This window comes from Apis cerana, linkage group LG7 (genome assembly GCF_029169275.1).
Source record: "Apis cerana isolate GH-2021 linkage group LG7, AcerK_1.0, whole genome shotgun sequence".
Classification (NCBI taxonomy): Eukaryota; Metazoa; Arthropoda; class Insecta; order Hymenoptera; family Apidae; genus Apis; species Apis cerana.
This window is the reverse complement of record NC_083858.1, coordinates 6,878,822-6,905,496: the sequence shown is the minus strand read 5'-3', so window position 1 is coordinate 6,905,496 and position 26,675 is coordinate 6,878,822. Positions and strand designations below refer to the sequence as shown.

General features: G+C 25.1%; 1 protein-coding gene and 1 long non-coding RNA gene across 9 annotated transcripts in view; both read left to right on the top strand.

Annotated features, from left to right (window-relative positions):
• Window positions 1-26,675, top strand: part of LOC107993170 (CCR4-NOT transcription complex subunit 6) — a 587,279-nt gene that overhangs the window by 357,821 nt on the left and 202,783 nt on the right. The window contains exon 4 of one of the 8 annotated variants that reach the window (XM_017049446.3): window positions 4,642-4,676. The exons of 4 other annotated variants lie outside the window; for them this stretch is intronic. In XM_017049446.3, coding sequence (XP_016904935.2) covers window positions 4,642-4,661 — 20 coding nt within the window. In that variant the 3' untranslated portion in view covers window positions 4,662-4,676. Of the gene's footprint in view, window positions 1-1,903; window positions 2,148-4,436; window positions 4,489-4,641; window positions 4,677-26,675 lie in introns of those variants that run through there. 3 more of the 8 variants (XM_062076975.1, XM_062076966.1, XM_028664483.2) reach the window with 3 other exon arrangements.
• Window positions 23,543-26,349, top strand: LOC114576900 (uncharacterized). The gene is made up of 2 exons (XR_003696430.2): window positions 23,543-24,174; window positions 25,972-26,349. It is a non-coding gene; the product is annotated as an uncharacterized LOC114576900 (long non-coding RNA).

Genomic DNA, 26,675 nt, shown 5'->3' with positions numbered 1-26,675 from the left:
GCAACAACATGAGTGTCGGATGTTGCGGTTTTCCCGCAGGTTGCTTTTAATTCGTTTCATTTTTATTTTGTGCCTCGTAATTCCCCGTGAATTTTCTACCACCGCAGACTCTCTCTCCCGGTCGGTAATATCGTTTTGCCTTTATCGTTTCCTTCTCTTTTCCCTCGGCTTTTTTCTCATTCGCTCTTTCCACCAAAAGTGTCGGAACTTCGAAACTGTTCGACGACATTCTTTGCACTGCTAGAAACTAAAGGAGGAACTCTTTGATATAATTATAATATGAAAGCGTCGGCAAATTTCGACCACTGTTAATTTTAACCACACTGTCTCGATTCCCTCGAGAATAGAGAACTTTGTCAAATATTCTCTGGTCTTAATCACTGTAAGAAGTTTCAAATTTCGATATAAAAGTAAAGTTCAATGAACTTAATTGAAGAGAATTCAGGGATTGAGAACATTTTTACGCTATTGTAAAGAACTAGGACAATATTAAACGTTGAAATTCGTAATTATTAAATTTTTCGTCTGAAGTTTTGACGTTAACTTCATAGCATTCCCATGTGAAACGAGAAATAAGATATTCCGAAGTGCATTGACGTAGACGTGACATTTTCAATATTTTTACGTCGCATTGATGCCGCTTGTATACAGTTGCCAATCAACTGTCATCGATGAACGAACAAGTTATTCGGCTTTTTTTTTCCTTTTTCATTCTATTATATTTAATATTTACACTGACTTATTATGCGATATAATAATTTTATTTAATTATCTTTCATCTCTTATTTTTTATTTTTTTGCATTATAATCGCTTCCTATAATTGGTAAATATTGATTTATCAATACTTTAATGAAATATTTTATTTATGATTAATAATTATTTGATGTAAATAAATATAAATAAATATAAAATAACTTGCGAAAAAGTAATAATATTGTTACAACCCAAATACAATATTCTATTTGAATATGTGATCTGCATATAAGATATGGTGAAATAAAATTGTTATTCACACAGATTGAAATTAAAATAAAATATACAGTCCATATACAGTCTCAAAATTGCAATATATTTAACCAAAGTTTTTCTTTTATAAAATTTTTATTTTAACAATAATATATTTGATACAATATAATATATCCAAAATATAAAAAAAACAAAATAATAATTTTAGTCAATTAATTTATTTTTTCTTTTAATTTATTTTAATATAATGAAGAGTATAAACCTATACTTCGATAAAAAATTATCAATATTTCAAATTATTATAACTTTAAAAAAAAAATATCATTCAAAAATCAATTTAATCTCATTTTAAAATTTTTATCTTTATTACTATTTCTTGAGTTTTCTTTTTCAAAAATGTTTTTTTTTTCAATAAAACTTAATCATTAAAATTTTTTCTTCAAATTATTCAAGTTTGAATATCAAGATTAAACGTTATAAAAATATTAATTGAGATTTACAAAGTCTTATTTCATTTAACGCTAAATAACTTATAACTTAATAAATAAGCCTTTCTTTTCCTATAACAATCAATCCTCTAAAGACATATGAATATATTACTCTATATAGATCAAAATCAGACATCATACATATTTACAGTTACCATGCATCTGTGCTCTAATATATTTACGTATACGCGTACATTTGCGATATTTAACATACTAAAAATAAACATATATACACTCACTCACACATACACGCGCGCGCGTGATTACACGTGCATCAATTATGTGTAACGATCTGATTGTACTCTCTCTCTCTCCTTACATAATAAAGTGATCACAGAATCTCGATCATGGAGCTGCTATTTGCCGTGTCCGATTTAACGATCGCGCTCGAGACTGAGAAACTATATCAGCAGCTTTAATGGACATTACCCCACGCTCGTATTGACAGTTGCAGGTGGATCAGGCTTCGTAAAGCGGACACCACCTGAGAGAACAATAACTTGGCTATTGGGGCGGTAAGCTGATGTGAATGCGGCCCGGGCTATTAATGGCCGATAATGCCTTGTCATTGAATCGCGGATAATCAGCCCCCGGCCATAATTTATGTGTAGCCTACCAGTCGTGTACAGGTAAAAAATAAAACCGATGGACAGCTTTCTCGTTCCATCTATCAATAGCCCCGTAATGAAACAATACAACAAATGTGCATTATTGTCGGGATTTTTTTCTTTTTCTTTCTCTTTTCTTGCAGTTCAACTGTCAGATATCCGATTTTCGTAATTGTTCGCGTGTAAAGGATATTATTTCTCTTCTTACAATTATTTTTCTTCATTTTTCGATTTTAATTCGTTATTAACTGATTATTAAAAGGATTACTGGATTACTTTAATTGTGTAACGATGCATTAGGATTTTTTAATGTGACTTTCAAACATATATACTGTTTAATATAATATAATAATAATAATAATATGATATATTATATTATTAAAAAGAATTAAAAAATTTATTGATAAATACGTATCTACTTTTAGATTATATTGTAGAAAGTAATGAAATTTCCATTTTTATTTATAAAAGAACTATTCCCTCTAAACTATTCAATTTTGATCTAAATCATTTCTTTATTTTACGATAAATTTTTTTTATATATTAAATATTACTTATAATATTTAATATTTTTTAATATTAAATTTATAATATTTTTTAAATATTAAATTTTTTATATATAAATTATTTTTATGTATTATACTATAAGTAAGAAAATTTAAAAGTTATAAATATTAAATTTACAAAAATGATTTCAAGAAATTGAATATTTTTTTTACTTTTGGAATATAGATATTTAAATTTAGTAGAGTTTTATATATATAATTCGTAAATCGTAATACAAATGAGATTTTATAACTCAAAATAAAATAAAATATAGAATAAAATTTTTCAATTTTTAAAATTTTTTCAAATATAATTGAAATTAATTAATTGATTGAATGAAAGTAGATCAATAGAAGATTATTATCTACGTCGACATAGAATATGCAGAATATACAATCAAGTTAATATTGAAAATTAATTTATAATTTATAACTAAATAAAAAAAATATATTTTACATTCTTTGCTTATATATTTTTTGTTTTTCACATAAAATAATCTTCTATCAATAGTTTATTCACATTCTTTAATCAATTAGATAATTTTATTTATATGAAATATATATGAAAAGAAATTTCAAACATGATCTACTCGAAAACAAAGTTCTACACATATTTTCATTATTTTTAATTTTTTTCGAATCATAGAATCTTTTTGACTTCGTGCCATGAATTTCGAATTTCTCTGAATTTCTGAGAAGCAGAATTTTAATTATCACTAAATACCAAAGAAAATAAATTTTATTCTATTAAAATTTATATTTTACAAAAGAATATAACAATATTTTATGCTTCACTTCATTCCACTATATTATATACTTTTAATAAGCAAATAAGCCGACTAAAATTACTTTTTACCAGAACGATTCAGTTCAACGAAAATAAGGAGGTACATTACCTTTTTCTCGCGGGCAATGTCGCCCAACAGCAACAGTATTTTAGGGAACAACTCGCATACCAAGAGTTATACGTTGCAGACACATAGCCCTCCATTTTATCTGAGCTCGTCGACTCACGTAATCTCGAGACGAAACAATGTCACAAGAATGAAAGAAAAAGAAATTCGAGACGTCACATGTGGCGTGCGTGTCAGAGATAGGCAAAATTTCAACATTGAAGATAAAAATAAAGTTATTTCGATTAATGTAATTCAACGTTACGAATAAGTACAGTTAAGCGTAACGTTCAAGAATCTAATCCATGTGAATAATCAATCAAAGAAAAAATTTTTCAAAAAAAGAATTCAATTATTTTTTGGAAATATTTATAATTAAATTCAATTTATAATTTATTCATGACTACAGCTACAGTACTCGCTAGTACAATTAGTAATTACTCTTCGTATTATCCAAGCATTTTAATTGAAGTTATTAATTAAAGTAATTTATTCAAAATAATTTTATCAATTAATTTTTCAATCCGTTAATATCCAACTCTGATGCGTGTATCTTTTATTTCGCTTGTTTTTATACGTTTCGTAAGAATACTTTCGACAACTGGTACTTTTCAATTTGGATTCGCTTAGTAACGAATGTAATGAATAACCTCTCGTAGCCGTGTATGCTGTTCCAAATTAAAATATCCTAACGAACGTGTATTTATATCCTAGTGAAAATCTACCAGAATTGCGTTGCCTTTGTTGAATCGCGGAGATGGTCGTTTGTTTCATTGACGGTTTCATTTACCGGCGAAATTCTCCTGTTGCTCGAGAAATTGCAATGAAAGCGTATTTTCGAGAATAGAAAAAGTTAATTAAAACCATTTTCGTAGATTAAAACTTTTCAGAAAATGGATTTTGATATGTATTTCACGTTTTTTTTTTTATTTCAGGTAAGTGATGAACGGTGATTCAAAACGGTGATTTATTGTTTCAGAAGGATCAAGAAGGTGAGTCCATTCCAATTATTACATAAAAGTAGAAACTTTTCTTTGATTTTTTAACTTGATTTATATCAATCCGTTATTTATTCGATCATATTATCATAAAATACATCATATGTAACATGATCGTTTTAATTATTTTTTTTTTTTACAGAAAAAATTTCTCAAATGTAATGTTTAATAGATTAAGATTCTTTAAAAGATAAAAGATTATTAAATTATTTAAACTAAAAAATTATTATTTGAGAAGATGTTTTAACTTGAATTTTATAAAATTTATCATATAAAAGATGAGAAATGCATGGACAAATCTTTGTGTATTTCATTTCTTTTATTTCATTTTTTTCATTTTTTTCATAAAATGAATAATTTATGAGAATAATTTATTTGAAATCATACGAAGCTTTCCTATATTAACACTATCCGAAATATTAACACTATATATTCTTGAGATGTATACTTATTTGACAATAATCGAAGAAAATAAATAATTTTTATTGGAAAAAGCTTTACTTCCTCTCTTCCTCTACAAGTATCCAATTCTTTTTTTCTTTCCATTCTTTTTCCATTATCCATTTTCTTTCATTTTCAATTTCTTTTTTTCCTCACGCTTTAGTTTCCTATGTCTTTTCTTGTTCCTCTACTTTCGGTTCCCCCAGAATTCGCAGACACTTTGTTACAAGAAAAGGGGCAAAAAAATTGTCGAGTTTGAAAAGACTATTCCTGAGAAATGAGAGAAAATAATGGCAAAGGGAAATATTGTTTACCAGCTGAAAGCTTTTCGTTCTCTTTGTTAGTATCTTTGCCCGATGGGAACTTACACCGATATTTTCTACCAAGTTTCGAACAGTACAAACTATCTCGCTGTTTAAAGTTTCAAGTGACTAAGTTTTATATGTATCGTAAAATTGGCCCAAACAAAAAAAATAACAGAGAATATAAAACGTATAAAGTGGATTGATCTAATTATAATAAAATTATATAAATTAACGTAATCGAATATTTTAGAAATCATTAAGATAGATTAGGTTTGAAATTGTAATCAAAGCATTTTTAAAATTAATTTGTATTCACATAATGAAAATATTATTTCAAAATAATATTGAGATACGTATATTATTTAAATGATCATTTATCGTAGAATAATTGTTCAAAATAAATAATGAAAATATATGGAAAATATATAAATAAATTTAATCCAAATTTGGTTAAAGTATTTACACAAAATTTCTAATTTAGTAATCAGAATAAACAGAATTCATTTAATGAACAACTTCATTAAACAGAACATTAACAGAATTCATTTAAAAATAACAACTTGAAAATTTGTTAATAATTTGGAGATATTTTTTAATTATTATTATTATAAAATTTAAAAAGAGTTAATTATTAATATATTATTCATTATTGTGTTCTAGAGAAATATTAATTAAAATATAAAGAAAAATTTTTATTGTATTTACTAAACTTCAATATGAATTATATAATAAATCATTATTTTACTTATTTCTAAATTTAATATAATATAGAAACTTTTTTATAGAAACTTAATTATTTCTTAACATTTTCCACAACAAAATTGTTCTGTATAATGAATTAATATTTAAAAAAAAAATTATTCTTTCAATAAATTGTACAGATAAAAAATATTTCCTTAAATTTTGATTGATAATCAAAATATGTATTTATGAAAAATATGTATTTATTGTATATCAAATATTTCCAATTTTTATATATTTTTACATCTTATCAGTATTTATAAATGTATATATATTAATGACGTAAAGTAAGATGTAATAATACAAATAATGAATATTCTCTTATTCTTATTTAATATTTATTACGATCTTGACATCCTGTAATAGAGAAATAAATAACTATGCTCTGCATAAAAAAAAAGTCAATTATGGAATGCTAAGCACAGATTTTTTAAAAATATTCGATATTTTGAGAAATATTTTGAATATAATTACTTACAACAAACGATTTCTGTTATAAAAATTAAGAATCGTTTTTCTAGCTATTGAATTGCATAAATTTAATATATAGAAGAAATATGCTTCATATTTCATCCTGTTTTCTAATTCCATTAATTATAACTTTCTTATTATAACTATTATTCTTATTATTCTTATTATAACTCCATTAATTATAACTATTATTATATGTACATTTGCCAGTTTTGTAGTACTTTCATCGTTTCAATATTTAAATAATTGTTTCGTTTTCTAATTTTTTTTTAAGTTTTCTAATTTCGTTCCAATAATTATATGTTATATATAATAACATTAAATACACATTTATGTTTCGATGTTATTCTTTCAAATTAAACTCTATTTCTATACTACGATAGAAGAAGAAGCATTTTGTTTATTTATAACGTAAGAGTTCAAATAAGAACTCTCAATTAATAAAATATTCAAATATCAAGACATTCGAATAACGAAGTAGTAGTGCTATTGTGCTTATATAAACCAAAGTAGTACACGTCTAATATCGTGTGTCGATCCTGAGAATTAAACTTTCTGGAATTATTACACGCGGTTGTGACTTCTGAGAACCAATCGCAAAATCTTTAAAAGCTTCCGTGAAAGCTCGGCTGCATATAATCCAGAAAGATGAGGAAACTCGGTGCTTTTCGTCGGAAAATATATTCTATGTGACACGTGGAAAATTCCCGCGAGTATTAAAATATCTTATCGCACTAACACATAGAAGTCCAGGAGATTCTTCTTTCTTCACCTTATGGCCGAAGAAAAAAAGCTGCGAAACTTTTATGAAACTCCTCTCTGTAGTTTAAAACTTCATATTTTCTATTCAGAAACTTTGAATTTACCGTGACTTCCGAACATCCATAAATATATTTATTAAATTGTTTTCGTTCACTCACGATGTAAATGTGTTTACATTGTAGATTCTAAGAATAGGGTGGGGAAAATTCTCATCATTATTGCAATTACTTGAATAACAATTGGTTTGCAATATTTAGTTTAGAATCTTTACTCATGCTAGATTAAGATAAACTTTAATAACTTCGGTAATTGATATTTTAAAGAATCGTATTTTATTATTCGCAATTCGCGTTATTCGTATTTGATATTATTTTAATAGCGTTTTATTAATTCTTTTTCTTTTAAAATGTATTTACTCGGTATCGAAGCAAGGCGTAAAATGTGACAATTTAAAAACACGAGAAATGAAATGCATTACCTCCATAATTGAGAATATTATAGATATATGTACATACGATATCCTCTAATGAGAAAAGTAAGTTAGAGAAACTGGTTTTTCACTTTGTCATTGACTTAATAATACTGATATTCATAAAGCGGCATGAAAACAACCGCGGAAATGAAAGAAATTCCAGTAATATTTACAAACTCTACGAGGTGAATTCATGCAAGTTTTTCTTGAAAAACATGATACCCTCCTCATAGATAGAAAAAATTGTCCGAAGGCATGCGTGAAATTCAAATTTTAAACGAGTACAAAGAGAAGGTTGCAATACATCTAATAACAGTTCTTGGGGGAATTCCGCGAGCAGTTCAACGCATTTGCTCAGCCATGTGGCTTTTAACAGGCGTTGCACGGTGGAAACTTTATTTATTCATCGTCGCGGGCCGTAATAATCCCAGTGACACATGGGAAATCTTTACGGCCATAAAAATATCAAAGAAAAATTTTATGAGCGTAATCTGCGTGCGGGCAATGGACGTACCGTGCGCGTACATTCTTAAGGATTTCATGACCGGTTTACACGAGCCGTTTCCAACACTGAAAAAAAAAGTTCACACGCGCGCATTGCAGCTTCTTGCGCCAGCTTCGTCGAGAAAATGATGTATCTTCATTGTTACAGCGGTACATCTTTGAAAACGTTAACCTTTGACCGTTTCATAGAGGAGATTGTGAGGGATGTGTGTTTTTGTCAAGTGTGTTTGTTCAGTTGTGCTGAACGATAGCACAACAATAAATAGTTACAAGAAGATCTTTTGATCTCTATTTGATCTCGATGATTTCTTCATCACGTTGAATGGTGTTGTGAAGGTTTTACTTGGCAGTCGTTTGTTTATTAATTTAGATTACACAATTTAGATTAAATTAGATTAAGTTAGATCATAGTTTGAAATAAATTTTTGTTCGATTAATTTTGTTAATTCCTCCAAGAAGCTTAATTTAATCAAGAATAAATAAAAATAATGGTTGGTCATCAATAGTCTGTAACAATAAATCTGATTAAAATTAACTTGATTTAATTTAAACTGTTTCGAAGAAATGTTTTTATTAACGTGTTACGATTACCAAGAAAAATCTTTATAATAAAATGATTTTAACGATATATTAATTATATTAAAAAATCATCAAGAAAAATATTTTTCTATAAATATTTACCAATACTTTCTTTTTTTTATGAGACAATATCAATTAAGTTATCTTAAAAAATTTTAACAATGTTTCCATAAAAATTATTGTTCGAGATTTCAAGACAGACAAGCTAACTCTCTCTAAATTTCACAAAAGAGAATTCGAAACTCTTGGAAACTATCACAGTTATGCTTTATACTTGATATGGTTCAATATCGAGAGGCAATATTTCTTTTATGTTGATATTACTATCCAGGATTAAAATTGTAAAAGAAGAGATTTTTGTTTTCTTTTGGTAAAAAGCAAAACAGTTTGAGAAAAAAGAAAAATTATCGATATATTTGGAGAATTTTCAATATCGTGAACTTCATATATAAAATAAATTGCCTTTTCTTCCATAAATTTTTTAAGATGTTAATAACATTAATATATTTTTTTTTATCGATTACAAATAGAAAAAGGATAAAAGAATAGTATGATTGCCAACTTCAAATATGAAATTAATTTTGCTTGCATGCATGCGCATGTCGAAACAGATGACGTGATGTCACAGATGATCAATGGTGTCCACAATTTTATTCATTCAAAATACACATTCGAAAATAACAGTCTGCAATATTATTTCATATAATTAAATGCTAATATGATAATTTTTAATATTATTATATAAAATATCTATTTTGTATTTTAACCTAATTATTATATCCACTATTAATGAAAATGCAGAATGATATTTGAATTAAATGTAATATTTATCATTATTGATTCTTCTATTATTTTCTAGTTCATATTGATAATATGTTTTATAGGTATACATATATTTATATATTTAAATATAATTTCATTGCAGTTCAAAATTTTATTGTAAATCAAAATATTTTAATCGTAAAATATTTTTAAAACGTTGTTAATTAATTCATAATAGTAATTCAAAATATTCTTCAATAGATTAATCAATGTAGCTTATTATTTTTATCGTTAAACAATTTATATTGAAAAATCATTAGTTTAAAAAATATTTTTACTTCAGTTTTCTGAAATTTATTATATAAAAATTAAGAAACAAATAAAATGACTCTTATTCTATACTTTCTTTGTTTTTCATGTAATAAGTTACAAATTGAAATTGAAATATCTGCTAATAATTTTTAGGTATATATAGTTTAATATTTTTTTATATATCAATTAATATATTAAAAAAATATACAATTCTATTTAAAAAAATAAAGTTGACCTTTATATGATCTTTACGTTCACGAAAGAACTAATAACAGTTCTATGTAATTTCTTTTTCAAATTTCACTGATATTTTTGTTGCAAATAATCAAATAATCAATTAAAGAAATCAAGATATCAAAATTAGATGAGTATAAAATATATTTGTATAAAATATAATAAAATTTTATAAAATATTATTGAAGTACGTAAGTATGATCTTTGACTGTTTGAAAGATGAAATTATGAAAGTCTTAGAAAGATAAATATATATAGTAAAAAAAACAAAAAAGACTTTTAATATAACAAATTATCATAATATTATAAATACTAACATCTCTATAATTATAAGTTTAATTAGTAATGTCTAATTTTAGTCACAAAAATATTTAAATATTAATGTATGCTTAACTTTATCCATTTTTATTATACTTTACAAATATAAATTTGTAACTTGATATAATAAAAATATATTATAAAAATTATATAAAATCATAATTATTTTTTGCATTATAAAAATATTTAAATATCCTAAAAATTTAATAATATAACCAAAATAGCAATTTTTATAAAAAGTAAGTATTAGTTTTTAGTAAATATTTTCTTTTAGATATTCAATCATGATTCATTAGGTATTAAAATATATTAAGGTATTAAAATAGTAGGATAAGGTATTAAAAAATATTTTTCATTTCATCATTAAGTTTTATACTTTATATTTTATTTTTATTTTATGTGAATTTGTTTAGTATATTATTCTTTTTATTTGATGATCCAATTTTTTTTGCGTGTTATGTATATAAAAAAAAATTGTATATAAAATTTTTATGAATTGTATAGAATTATGTATGAATATATATAATAATATAATAATACAAAAAGTGGTAAAAAATGAATCATGATTACGAACAATATATTCAAATATAAAATCAAATATATTCATTAATTCAATTTATGATTAATTGATGATCCAATTTATATCGCGAATAATTATTGGCCATTTTCCATATACGTATATATATATTATTATACGTATATATCAATTATATTATCACAAAATGTAAATTACAATATATTACAGAAATATAATTACTCAAGATATGATACAAGAAATGATACATTTTGTAAATGTAATAAACAAATAAGAGCAATCAGGCTTATGATTGAACATTCTTTATTTTCTCTCTATTTCTTCATATTTCCCATGATATTGGAAAATTTAATATTCATGTGAAATTTGAAAGAGGATGAAGTTTATTCTGATGCTTACAATGTCATTTTATAAAAATGGATACAATGGTAACAAATATGGCATTGCAATAAATCCCAGTAATTTTCAAACATTTTCCAGATATGACAGATTATTCTCATACGCAACTGATACGAAGCGAAAGCTTGGGAAAGAATAGCTTATGCAAAATTCCATACGGCTTATTGAGATCAGATTAAAACTGAAATCTCGGTTATATTTCAATTTGAAAAGAATTAATGTCGTATTACTCGCACGATGTCAAATATAATTTTAGTAATTTCGAAAAATTGTAGCATAAAATTGTAGCAAGTATAAAAATAAAACATGAAGTTGAAAAATTATTATCGTATATTGGATAAATCTTGATAATATTTTTAACATGTTCGCGTTATTCCAACTTTTATATATATGTATAATATAATATTTCGAAATATTTTCTAGATTATTTTGATAACGAAATGTTGATAATAATATCGATTGTCACAAGTAAATTATTTATTAAGCTTTTTTTTTAACAATTGAAAAAACAATTTAAATAGTATTAATAAATAAATTGCAATTTACATTTTAAATTTTGCATTTTTATATTATATTATAGGAAGTAAGTTAATTAATTAATGAACAAATTGTAATTTATACTTTAAATTTTTAATCGGTTGAAAATTCATAAGTGAACGAAATATTATAATTTATAATTTATGAATGAAAAGTAATGGAAATTCATTTTTTAAATTTTATTTAATTGCTAAATGAATAATGAAGTAAAATTATAGCATTTATTAATAATTAATTATTAACAGTCTCTACGTCATATGAAAATATTTATAAGTTTATAAATAAAAAAAAAAATATTCTTAATTTTACGAAAAGATAATCTTTTTAATATAATAACATATTTTAGTAAATAATAAGTAATAGTAAATAATTAAATAAATATACATATTTATATAAAACAATAATTTATATTTATTTTTAATATAAAATTATATAGAAATTATCTTTTCAATGTCATCATATTCGATTTTTGAAATGTACAGATAAAATAATTATATGAATTTAATGAATATAGTTTCAATATATAAATGAGCTAATCCTTATATACTTTATATCGTACAATTTATTAGATTTTATTAGATTTAAATAAATACTTAAAATATCCAATCCAAAGAATAATTTATTTATATAAAATTATGAACAAAGCATCTTATAATAAAATTCTATTATCTAGATTATAATACAATAATGTAATTTATATTAAAATAGTAAATTATAATATATTTATTATTATTAAATTATTATAATAGAATAATAATAATAAATTCATTGTTTAATCTTCGCCACTTTTTTCTATAATTAAAATTTATTTTAAATTATTGATATTCAATATTCTTTATTTTTATAAATAACTGCCCATAGAAAACTTATTTTTATTTAAATTTCTACTCACTAACTTGTCAAATTTTTATAATATATACGTAAAATAATATTTAATCTATCTATAATATGTTAATCTATGTTACTAATTCATATACAAAAAAAAAATTATTAACAATAAAAAAGAAAGACGTTCATTTTACCTCCCTGATTCTTCTTACTCGTCACACTAACTGAATTTAAGCTTTATGAACATGAATTGTTACAACAGCAAATAAAATTATAATTAAATAAAATAAAATTAAATTAAATTAAATAACAATATGTAGTTTCTAATGATATTTTTCCTCATTCCTAAAATTTATATCTTCGATTCATAATTTCGTTTTATAAAATATATCTTCGATCGATTAATCAGACTCGAGAAAACAAACAATCATTAAACAATAGATAAAATGTTGAGGAAAATTAGCAATCCTATATAATCTAAATATATAAATTGATTGTATTTCACCTTATCAACGATAAATATCTCTCCAAATTAATCCGTCTAAATAATTCTCAAATTATCCCTCGACGAATATCAATGATATTTGCCATCGCGCGTCAATGCACCGGGGAAGCGAGTCGAAAGCCAGTTTAGTGTCGCAATTACAAGATTATCCTGCGTCCAAGGAGCGGATATCGGATAAGCCAATTATGCAAACCATTCTCTTCATCGAGGGGCAATCGCGGTACCTTGCATGAGGCATGGTCACGTCCAAGAGGACCAGATCCAAAGAGAGAGAGCGAGAGAGAGAGAGAGAAAGAAAGAGAGAGAGCGAGCGAGAGAGAGAGAGAAAGAGAGAGAGAGAGCGAGAGAGAGAGAGAGAGAGAGAGAGAGAGAGAAAGAGAGAGAGAGGAGTTGGCCCGATTGATCGTCTCGCCAGGCGCGCAAATCGAGCGATCGGGTGAAACTTTCCGTTTGATCTGCGGTACTCGGCGGCCGCCGATAAACGACCAAGGATTCAGCAGGTTGAAGTTTCCAGCCAGTCAAGCGGATCCGAGACGAGTCTGGTTCGACCGCGAGTTCCCATGCCATTACCTTACCTTACCTTACTTTTGCATCCGATGAGGCAGAAAGGAGGACACGTATTCGCAAGAGTCCTTTTGCGGGAAAGTTTATTGTATCGTTCTCCGCGTACACATACGTTCTATACAGGGCGTTCCAGAAGTTATGTGGGGTGGTGATTTTACGCGCGATAAAAAAAGGAAAGAACGAAGCTTCGTTTTCGAGTAAATCAAATTCGAAGAATTTTTCAAGTTTCAAGTGGAGATAAATAATTCTTGAAATGAATTATCTTTAAATAAATAGTTATTTTACATTTATGTCGATTTTATTTTGAGAAAATCGAAAATAAACATATGTTATAATTGAGAAATTATAATCTTTTCTGAGAAATTAATTTTAAAGTGAAAAAAAATTTATTCCATATTTTTTCATATGTGGAATTATTTTTTATCGATAGTTTATTCGTATCCAATCTACAGGATGTTCCCAAAAATGTTGAAACTGGAGATTCCTAATAATTCCAAAAAACATTGACCATGGAACATGTAATTGGCTATATGCTGCCTACCTAAGTCGAAGCAACATATCTCGAAGAAAGTATGTTGAATATAATAAATATTTTTTTAGTGATAAAAAATTAAATTGAATTGTATTACAAACAATAAATAAATATAATATTCAATATATTTTCTTCAAAATATGTTGCTTGAATTTGTTCATATTCAGTCGGTGATACGTAGCTAATGTTATTATCGCAGCTTGTTAATAATTCATTAATGAAGGTGTAACAAAAGTTTTTGCAAAGGAAAATATTGCTTGAAATTAAGGAATCTCCAGTTTGCGGATATTCTAATATTTTTGGAACACTATATGTATCGTAATTTCACTTATAATTTTTCAAGCTTTTTCAATTTAAACGAAAAAATGTTATTCCTTTTCTTTCAACTCGTAGAATCACCAGCCCTTTGCACTATGATTTCTGAGACACTCTATATTCACACATATCCACCTTACGATCCGAAGATTCGCGGTGGAAACAGCGGAAACCCATTTCATCGTTCTTTTCGAGTTGTATCATGCGCCGACCGATGCGCATCCCTTTTTAACAATACCTCGTAATACGGATTTTTCCCCTTTATTTTTATCGTTCGTCGTTCATCTCGTGTGCAACTTTTTACCTGGGAATCGCGTGCTTCCGCCGAAGTGATATACTTCGAGAGTCTTTAGGCCTCTGTTGGGTGTATGCGCGAGGCAACGTCTATTGTTATTCGATAACGAACACCAGAGAGATGGAGGATTGTAACAATATGTTAGCTATGAGGTCGTGGGGAATGGATTTGTGGGTACTTCTATCTATTATCAACCGACCGTGAAACTGAAAACTTCAAGAATACTGCGGCATAGCTGGTGCTGGTCTTCTTTCGGCCCGTTTATCATTTGATGTCGTTACTTCCCGTGACTCTCGTGTATTTGCAATCATTTTCTTCCAGCAAATACTCGAGAGAGTAAACAGGCCGGTGTGCTTGTTTTCGGTTTACATTGTAATTTATTTCCTCTCCCCTCCTCCCTTCGACTACGCGCTCTTGAACTTTGGAATAACGTAATTATGTTTATTCGATTTTTTTTTCTTAGCGAATAGGTATATAGAATAATGCAGAAATTTTAATAACTTTAATAATTCTAGATAATATTATTTATTATATTCGTTGAAGATTATTAAAGGCAAAATTACTTTTAATATTATCCGATATTTCTTTTTATCTTTAATAATGATACACCGCCAATTTTAATATCCTCTTGCATTTATTTCAATGAAATAAATTCATAATCAAAATAATATAAAATTAATAGAATAAGAATAAGAATTTAAATTTTTACGTTATTGTTGTATATTTGTTTATTCTAAATTAATTCATATAATAAATTATATCTCTATAAGTTTTAACTATAGATCAAAAATCTCTTCAAATCAAAATTTAAAGTTATTTTAAATGAAATTATTTGATATACGTGTTAAGGTATGATATTTCATCTCTTTTTGAACTGACTTGATATCAAAATTTAATCATTCATTTTTTTAAATAAATTAATTACATACACTCTTCAATCATTCAAGATATTATTATATTATAATAAATTATTATTTATAGTATAATATTTATAGTATAATAAACATTAATTTTAAAAATTATTTATTAGAAATTTCAACAATTATTTAGAATAGCTTCAATAAAATATATATTGTCAGAATAAAATTTTAAACAATTTTTTTCTATAGAGCAAAACATCGATTATTTAAATTAATTAATTGAGAAACAAATTCATTTTGATAAATGATTCTTCAGATAATCAAAGAAAATAAAATTTATGATACATCATGAAAGTAAAAAGTAAATAATTTGGATTTATTAATATAAAGAATAGTAAGAAATATTAGAAAAAAAAATTGTTTTTAAATACTGTTTTAGGATAATACATATTAGATGCGCAAGAGATTTAAATTGATCATTTGAATAAATAAATTTAAAGTTAAATGAATAATCAATATTGGTTGATTTTAGTTTCGATATATGCAAAAATATTTTCAATACTCGATGTTAATTATATTCTGAAAGTTTGATATGTCTGGATTAAATTTAGTAAAGGTTTATATTGTATTTGAGTTAAATTTGAATTAGTTTGTTTAATCCACTAATCATTTAGCATTCTCATTTGAGAACAACATGAAGTGAAATTAATTTAAATATTAACGGCTGCCATGAGATTACTGACAATACATTATTATTGAACATTAACAAATTTATTAATTATAGATGACAGATATTGTTAAATATTCATATTCATTATTAAAATGAGGAATCAGTTAGAAGAACTTGAAAAACTATTTTTTCTTTTTTTTTTTTTAAAAATATAAAATTTCTTTTTTTTAAATAAATCTTGTTTTTGAATAATTCAAAATTTAAATCTGGAAATGAATGAGAGAAGATCGTAATATTTCATAAAATATAATATAATATAAATATCTTATTAATAAAGGATACAAATTAGATTTGGATAAGTTAGATAGAATAAATTAGAAGAATAATTAATTTGATTAAGTCACATTTTACGAGAAATAGAGTTACACATTTTGAATTTTGAATTTTCTCGAATATAAGCAATATTTTTCTTTGCAAAAACTTTCAATAATAACAATAATATTGATTTTTTCACTAACCAATCATTCGATACTGTCTCATCTTTTTTAATTATTAAAATCATCTCGAATATCCTAGAAAAACAATCTTAGAATCTTCCCTTAATAGGATAAAAAAATTAACTCTTACATAAAGTCTCTGTATATCGAATTTTCATTCTTTATTCAAAAACTTCGAAATAAAACGAATTTTCTCGTAACTCAAAGATTTTAAATTTTCTTCTAAGACTCGAATACGATTTACATCGTATGATGTAACTTCGAAAACAAGTTTCCAATGAATTGGTTGACAGAACTTACTAGTTGTGATACGAAAATAAATACTTATATATGTATATTCGCAAGATAGTCAGGATTAAAGGTTCATAAGTTTATCTTCGATTTCAACGGAACGATATGTCCCCATGCTAAGATACCTAAGCAGACTTTCAAACCGTGAATTTAATCGAACTTCCTACTGTAGCCGGATGGATATAAATGGGTAGATCCGCACCAGCACTAGTATCTTCCTGGTACATAAATCCTAGGGCGATTGACCGTCACCGTTTGCTATAACTCTGGATTCACTGGCGTTTCGCGTGAGATACGCTTCACTGCCATTGGATGCAAGTAGTATCTGACAATTGGCTTTTCGTTCTTTCGGCTATTCGCTTCTTTTCTATCACTGATTCCTTGATTGAATTTTTTTTCTATCGATGATCCATGAAAACACGAGTATCTTCTTAATTGAAACGTTTATAAAACACAGTTTTTGCGAAAAGACGATTGTTATATCTTAAAGCGATTTACAGATGTTGAAAAGTGTTGCAATAAATTCGAGCGATGGTTTAAGTGAATGGTTCTGGTCATATGATGCTGATACATCAATACATCATTTTTAGTTGCGTGAACAATTAAATTAAACCCATCGCTTGAGTTAATGTATCTATAGACTGATGTAATGATATTAAGTTTTTGTAAAAATTCTTTTTATTAATGTACAATTTTGATGGTTAAGAAATATTTATTCTTATTTATTATTCGTTTATATAGATTTAGTTTTTTAAAATTTTTAATAATTTATGTGTCTTCTTATTACATATACTTTTTTAGATTTTAACAATATTAATGAATTATAAATTATTTATTTATTCTCCATAAAAGTTTCTTATTCTAAATAATATAATTATCTCGATTTATATTTATTTATATTTTAAAAATAAATCAATATTATTTTAGAGAACTAGAATAATAAAATTTTCAGAGACTTTGAGCTTTTATTAAAATATTTTATATGTATATATATATTATTTTATATATATATATATGTATGTATATATATATATATATAAATAAATTTTATAAATGATAAAATCATTGATATACAGATATAAGAATAGAAGAACTTTTGAATACTTAATATTATTCAATTTTCGTTAAATCTAAAAATAATCTAATAATTTTTAATTCTGAATCATGTTTAGCACTATCAAAGTTTACTTTTAAAAATAGTTTAAATAACAAGATAAATAAAAATATTATTATTTAATTATATTATTCAATTATTTGATGTATTATTTTCTTCAAGAAGCGTTTGATTTAAGCACTTGAACTGCGACATACTTTAGAAGTCAATTATGACTGCATTGTTCTATTCGAGCATAATGGAGAACGAGTAGTTAATATAGTCAAATAGCTCTAATAATGAAGTTCATTAGTTATCCTCTTTAGTTTTTATTGATTTAGCTAATAAGAACTGACATATAGAAAATTAAAATTGAGCACTTGAATTTCAATGAATTAATGCATAATTTAATTCAGTTCTGTTTTCTATCTGTTTTAATACATATAAATTATTCCAAAAAATTATAATCAAACTATTTGAATTGATGTAATTAAAAACAAACGAGATTTTAAATATAAAAAAATAACAAATTTATTGTTATCAATCAATAAATCTGTCGTATTTTAATATTATTACTTATATTTTATAGACAAATAACATTTTTAATAATATCAATAATTAGAATACTATCGAAATATCAGAATTAAATTTACATATTTAATGTAAATATAAAATATAAATTTCAAAAAATTTTGAATTTAATGATTTTAATGTAATATTGAAGAAATTTGAGAAAATATTATATCTTCAAGAAAAACAGAAAATTAGAAAATATGATATTAATGTAGATAATTATCTTGGATGCTTTGTAATATACTGCTTCATAAATATAAAATAACATTGGATTAATCTTAAGTATTGTAAATAGAATCCAACCAAACTTAATTATATTCTATTGCCGTAATTTACAATATTTACATTTTCTGATCGTTTAAAAAGTACAGACTCTTTCTGACCATTTTTTCGTTTATATTTTCAATCTTTGTCTATGTATATATATATATATATATATACAAGATATTATATCAGTAGAATAATTTCAAAAATTGGTTCTAGAGATAATAAAAAAAAGGTATAAAAGTTTATACACAAAAATATTGGTTAACTTCTTATTGTTGTTTATTTAATAAGTTATAAACAATTAAAATTTGCATTAGACGAAGGGAGACAGTTCCGTTTTACCATCATTTTATTTTTGTTTTATTTCATTTAACGCAAATTTAATTTGCATATAATTTAAATAATTAAGCTCTTTTCATTTTTGTACACAAACTTTTTCATTTGTTTAATTTCTAAACTCAATAATAAAAGTCGATAAAGAAAATCTTTAGATCGATATGTTTACTATAAGAATATACAATATTTTAGGAAAATATTCAGATAATATCTTATAGAAAAATTCTTTTAACGAAATTTCTTGATTTTAATAAAAATTTGTATGTCCATGTTATATATGAAGCAATTTTTTTCGGTGAAAAATCTCTTTGAAAGAGTAAAATCCACCCTCAAAGAGCATATTCTTTCATGTTTCGAATATAATTTTATCCGAGAATACTTTTTATAAAAGAATGATAAAATTCTGAAAACATATATATATATATATATTTATTTATTTATTTTATTACATATTTATATTATATTACAATATCTCATAAGAAAATGATATTAACATAATTTCATTTAAAACGAGAAAAATATTGAAATTTTTAAGATCTATTTTCTTTTAAAGTTCAAAAGTAATATTCTACTAAAAAAAATTCATATACATAATTTTGTGTTTTTATTAATCTGACTTTACCTAATCTATTAAATTAAATGTAAAGATATGAAATAAATTTTGTTTGATATAAATTAATTTATGTTAATGAACTGAGTTTAATTTTATCACAAATTCAAATTAAGGTAAAAAATTTTTAACCTATTAGATAATTTAATAGTTTGCATTGAGTTTAAATTAATTTTTTTAATCTAATTAATATCATGAGATAGTTGACTATTAATTGTTTTTAGCAAATTAATTGAAATTAAAACTAGCCTAACCTAACTTAAATTGTTTCGACGAAAAATTTCTACCAATAATTATTTTTAAAGATTCGTAACGACCAAAATAATAATACTCAAAATAATCTTTACGACATATAAAAAATCAAGATTAGAAAATAATACTTTTTTTGTAAATAATTACCAAATACTTATATAATCCAAAAATCCAAAAGACTTTAAAACTTTTTCACATCTCGACGAAAAAAAAAGACATCGAATACAAAGGAACCAGGACATATTCTTCGGTCTGCTCGTCCCGATGTTCCTTTTTTTCCGCCACACATACCATAGTTCCCCTACTACAGGTGTATTCTGTTTGACACGACTCTATTACGTAGCCGGTAGCTACACGCGTACCTATATATATATACGTAACAGGACAACGTTTGTTTCTCTCACTAATTGCTCGAGCGTTTGGCGTAACGGGAGCACGTTCTCGTGTCCCAGAAAGCACGAGGCGCGCGAAAGCCGAAGACACGGCCACAATTCCTGTCGGTACGTCTTCTTCTCGTTTCCTTCTCCTCTCTTTTCCTCTCGCCCATTGCGCTCGTCTTCCTCTCATTATTCTGTCTGGTTGGACCTTCTCTCCTGGCGCAGCTACCCACACGCGACACAGAGGAAACGACGGAGAGTGGAGGTGCACCGTGGCTAACGTTAATGCCACGGTATAACAGTATTTATTACCGACTCTCTATCGCTTCCACCATAAATACATACGTACAATGAGTCGTTAAGCGATCGCCCAGCCCCGGAAATAGACCGTGACCGAATGGTGAACAAGAGACAATCCCCGGAAGAGCGCTCAGACGACGACCGGAAGGTTAACCACCGTTGTTTGGGAATACGCGTGGTATGCTTATACGCCCCCTCCCCTCCCTCTTCACTCTTCCGCTCCATTCTCGTCTCCTTCCTTCTCTTCCGCTCTATTTTTCCGCTCCTGATTCATCTAACGGATGCTTCGATGCCTGATATTTATATACGTAAGTCGGTAGTTTAGTTATCGTTTGAAAAGTTTTGAATAACAAAGTAACACATCACGTGGAATATGGATTTTTCAAGGCTATTATTTAAAATATAATTTGTAATTTGATTCTCGAGAACTAAAATTTGAATTTTGTTTTTTTTTTCTTGTACGATAGTTTTTCACGAGTGTTATTCAAAATGTTTGGAAAATTAATCGTTTGCGTTATAATTTGATCATGAGTTGGATCGATAAAAATAAAATTATAAAAAGGTAAAAATGTTTAAAATTGATGATGCATTCATGAAGTATAATAGAATTTGTGTTAAATAGTTTCTAAAGATTATATAATATCTTTCAATTTTAATATTAGAAATTCATGATGTTTCAGGAATATGGTATTATATGATACAGGATTAATGTTAAAAAATTGAAGAATTATTCATTCTGAAGTGGTTTCACAAATATATAAATTCAGAATCTAGTAATTGAATATTCTATTAAATAATGTTTATTGCGCGTGATTTTTCAATTAGCTTAATTATTGTATTAATTATTGTATGATATTTTATTATAAAAATATAAATTGTGTATTATGATGAATTATATAGCTGTAGAATTTGAATGATTCTTTCTTATTTAACAGATTAAAAATTATTGATAGAATTTTTGAAATAATTAAATTAAAAGAATTTATGATGTATGATTAATCTTAAAAATTTAAATTAGCAAATAAAATTATTAAAAAAAATCAGGAAATTATTAATAATAATTAATTGCAAATTTTTATTGTAATAATTTTTATTTTATCTTTAAATATGAACAATATATTATATTAGTTGAATCATTTTAACAATAATCTTATTAAGAATTCAATTTTTCTGCATATTATTAACAATATTAAAAGTTATGAATATTTTACATTTTATTTTGACACCATCATTGGATTCATATACAAGGTTTCTCATCTCATTTTGACATTTCCCATTATTATTATTTGTAAAAAAAAAATTTGAATAATATCTGTTATTAATTTTTTTGTAAGTAAAGATGCAAAATGTTATATCAAAGTCAACTTTATTTTTATGAATAGAATTATATTACTTTTTAATATATCAATTAATAAAAATGAATATTTTCTATAAAAAAATATTAATTCATATATCAAAAAATTATTGGTTTAATAGATAATTCAATTTAAAATTTGTAATATTAATAAATATTGTAATATGAGAGATAAGAAATATAAAAAAATGATATTCGTGCTTTCCTCATCTTAATGCAATATAATTTTCAATAAAATTCCAATTAAAATATTATCAAAAATTAATAATTTTTTATATATATATTTTTATATAGCAGCATTAATTGTATTAAAATATATAAAATTCCATTTAAAAAAACAAAGTTTTATGTTTATGACGTTTATATATTCAAACAAAAAATTTAACATTATTTAATTTTCATATGAAATTTTTCGCTGCAAATAATAATATTGAAAAAATGAAGATGATTAAATTTGATGAAAACATTCTATACAGTCACATATTATATAATCACATATCTAATGAAATGTATTACGATAATTAAATAAGCAAATTACATTATTATAATAAAATATTGTTACAAGTTACAATTTTTAGTTCTCATTCTTGTGCATTCCAAATGAGATGAATGAATTATTTATTTTTGAATTAAGTTTGATTTTTGCATTAGATTTACAATGAGAGTTTTTAATGTTAATCATTTTATTAATCTTACTTATGTTTTGTTTGCTTAAATGTTTAAACATTTGTAATTTTTGATAGAATTATTTTCTGATATTAAAATTTATACTATTGAATTCTACTTGAATATTATCAGTAAGACATAAAAATAAATTATAAAATTTTTAAATTATAAAATGTTTTTCAAAACGAAATTTAACCAATATAATTATAAGTCTTTTTTTTTTAAATTAAACAAATCTTTTATAGATCATCTTTGATTGCTAGTTGTAAATTACATTAGTGTCTTGGTAATAAACGTATTTCAATATTAGATATTCTTTACTATTTTTTACAATCAATTGAATTCTTGTTTTAGAAAATAGTTGAACATCAATACCCTTCGAATAAATATCTAAAATAAATATTTAATTGAAACAATTCGAATATGTTCAAATTTCATTCGTAATGTACAAATAGAAATTTTCTATGATTGGAGAAAATAAAATTCTTCAGCTTTTTCTTAATTTAATCCATATAATTGATTAACTATTCAAAAAATGTACATTATAAAATTTTTTATTCAAATATAATCTTAATCTTATCTGTAATATTATGTCTTAACATCATCATCAGTTGTGAAATGATAATCACAGTCTTAATAAAAGCGAAGCAATGAGATATTCATCTAACAGTTAGAAATATTTGTGCACTATAATGCTTTAATCATAGATCATTAGATATTCAATCAATCATTAGATCAAATTCAATCACAGCGGCCATTTCATATAAAATAATCTACGTTTAGCATAAATCTAGTTTACCATATCTTTTAAAAGAATTTATCATGCGATTTTATCATTGATTAAAACATTTATTTTTACGGAATGTCATTTCTTTCCTTCCCAAGGAAGATTGTGTGTATACTTATTTCAATGCTAACGATAGTTCGTATGAGTTGCACAAACTAAATAGATAAGGAAATAAATTTAACAGTGTGCAGTGACACGGCGCAGGCTCATAGAGCTCCACCTCGTGGAGTGAAACTGAAGTTCGAGGGAGAAACACGTGACGACGGCTCGATGAAATATATCTTCGGTTCTAAGCGTGGTTCCTGCTCGTAAAGGAGGCTTGGATTACATGGTGCGTATAAAAGCCGGCGGAACGAAACGTCACATACTGGCGACCGGCGTGATCGTATAAATTAACGGGGACGTCCAATTAACGAGACTCACGGTTGAATCGTTCGCGAGGAAGAGTACACGCTGCAAAAAATATATCGCCATGTTGGTGTTGCGCCTACGCGCAATAAGACTGTATGATACTTATAATAAAGTTTCCACGTGTTCGTTTGGTTAATGATGTCTCATGATGGCGATTAGATTGACGATAAAAAAAATTTTTAAAAATAGAAATAATCTATAGAATAAGTTATTTGGTACTATATGAGTATAAATGATGGGAACAAATTGTGAGAAATGGAAAATCAATGTAATTATTATAAATGTTGATAAAATGAAGGCTCACTTTGTGAAATAAAAAATTAGATTCACATTAAAATAAAAATTTAAAAGAATCATATTGGCAGTAGCTATATAAATGATGAAATAAGAGTTGGATTTTTAAGATATAATTGATGAAATTTTATATTATTACACATTTGATAAAATAATTGAATTGATTAAAAAATTATCTGAATTAACTATATAATTAACTAAAAGTCTCTATTTATATTTTTATTCATAAATGGATAAGATTTATTTACTTATAATCTTATTTATTAATCTAAAAATTTTTACCTATTCTATAAGAAATAGAACATAGAAATAAAAACTTTGAATTATATATGAACATAATTAACCAATATTTTTGTATACCAACTTTTATATTTGTTTTCGTTTTTAGATTCGTTCCATGAATGTACATATTTATATTCTATATTGTTGCCTTTACAAGAAATATTATTTGTAACATAATATACAAGATTCTCAGAATGGAGAATTTTTCTTTTGAATAAATATATGAATTACGAATTACGCTTTGTTAAAATTGATATATCTTTCTTGAAAAAAATTTTTGTTAATTGAATAATTTTAATTCTATAATTCTAATATCAATTTTAACATAATTCTATAAGTTCTAACATCAATTCATCTAATTATTTCAAAAATGTATCAAATTTAACTTCAACTAATATTTAAGATTAATTTTTTTTTATAAAAATTGATTATACATAATTTCCTTTCAAAAATATAATTTTAAAAAACAATTTTATTTTTTCAATAAGATTAATTATGAGATTTTTAACAAGTTTCTTTTATATCGAATTAAGTTAAATTTATATAATATAGATTTATATTAGAACTTTTGTAAGTTAATTATTCATTTTAATCGAAATTTGGTTTATACAAATTTAGTTTATGAATTTCGAATCTTGACTCAATAATCAATCAAAATATAAATTGATTAATATAAATGTAACTAATAAATTTAACTAATAATATTATATAGATAAAATGCATCAAAACAATAATTTATAAATTATTTCAATATTATAAATTTTAATTTTATTGTAACAAACAAATTAATATTAATTTCACAATTTTGCATAATAATTTAAGAGTTTAGATTTTATCAAGTTTAAATTCATTCACTTTAATAAGAAGTTACATAAAAAAGATTTAAAGTAACAATCGAAAGATATCAAAGAAATGTTTTCGACTTTCTCGCTAAATCTAACGTTAAAGTAAAAATTAAATTCTCTGAATATGCATTGTGAAATATGAAACAATTATCGTAAATATTAAAAAGATGCAAACTCGCGAAAAGATGCAACCTCGTTATCCTATAAAACCACGGAAGGGAAAGAATATTCGAACTATTAAAATGGAATAGTTGAAAGTCTTTAGATTTTTGCATGAGGTATTCTTTCAACCACAGGATATAATCCGGCCATTAAACGGATAATACAGAGAAGAAAGCAGAAAGAAATCGTAAAGGGAACCGACTGTACCATGGTCGCTATTTCCAAGAACACGGAATGTTTCGTAAATTGCGAAAGTTGGCGAATCGCGGGCATCGAAGCATAGAATTTCGTCTCTTGGATCAAAAGGAGCGATTCCGTGGAGAAGATATATTCCACGGTCGATGACTTTTTCTGGAAAACCGATTTCACGATAAAAAGAACTGAATTTGCATGACAAACCATCGCTGAATCGTTTGACAACGGTATACTTTAATTTCGAGACTTCGTGGTACGATGAAAGTCAAACTATGTATAGTAAAAACAGGACAATAAAAAAATGTTTTTTGCTTTGATTTGCGTAAGATTTTCTAAAGAGAAATGAAAAATATGCCCCTCGTATTGGTAGGCTGAGAATCATAGTGCAAGGTTGAATATATTTTATTTTAAACAAGATAACAAATAATCATTTGAAATAATGAATTATTTTTATTTTGAAAAATAATTTATTATATAATATAATTAATATTATTTTATACTTCATTTTTGAATAAATTATTTTCAAATATTTGAAAAAAATAATTTTCGACATAATATATCTAACTGAATTAATTAATTAATTGAGAATATGGAAAATTTAATTCTATCTATTGTTTATTATTTGTTCTCAAAAAGATGCAAT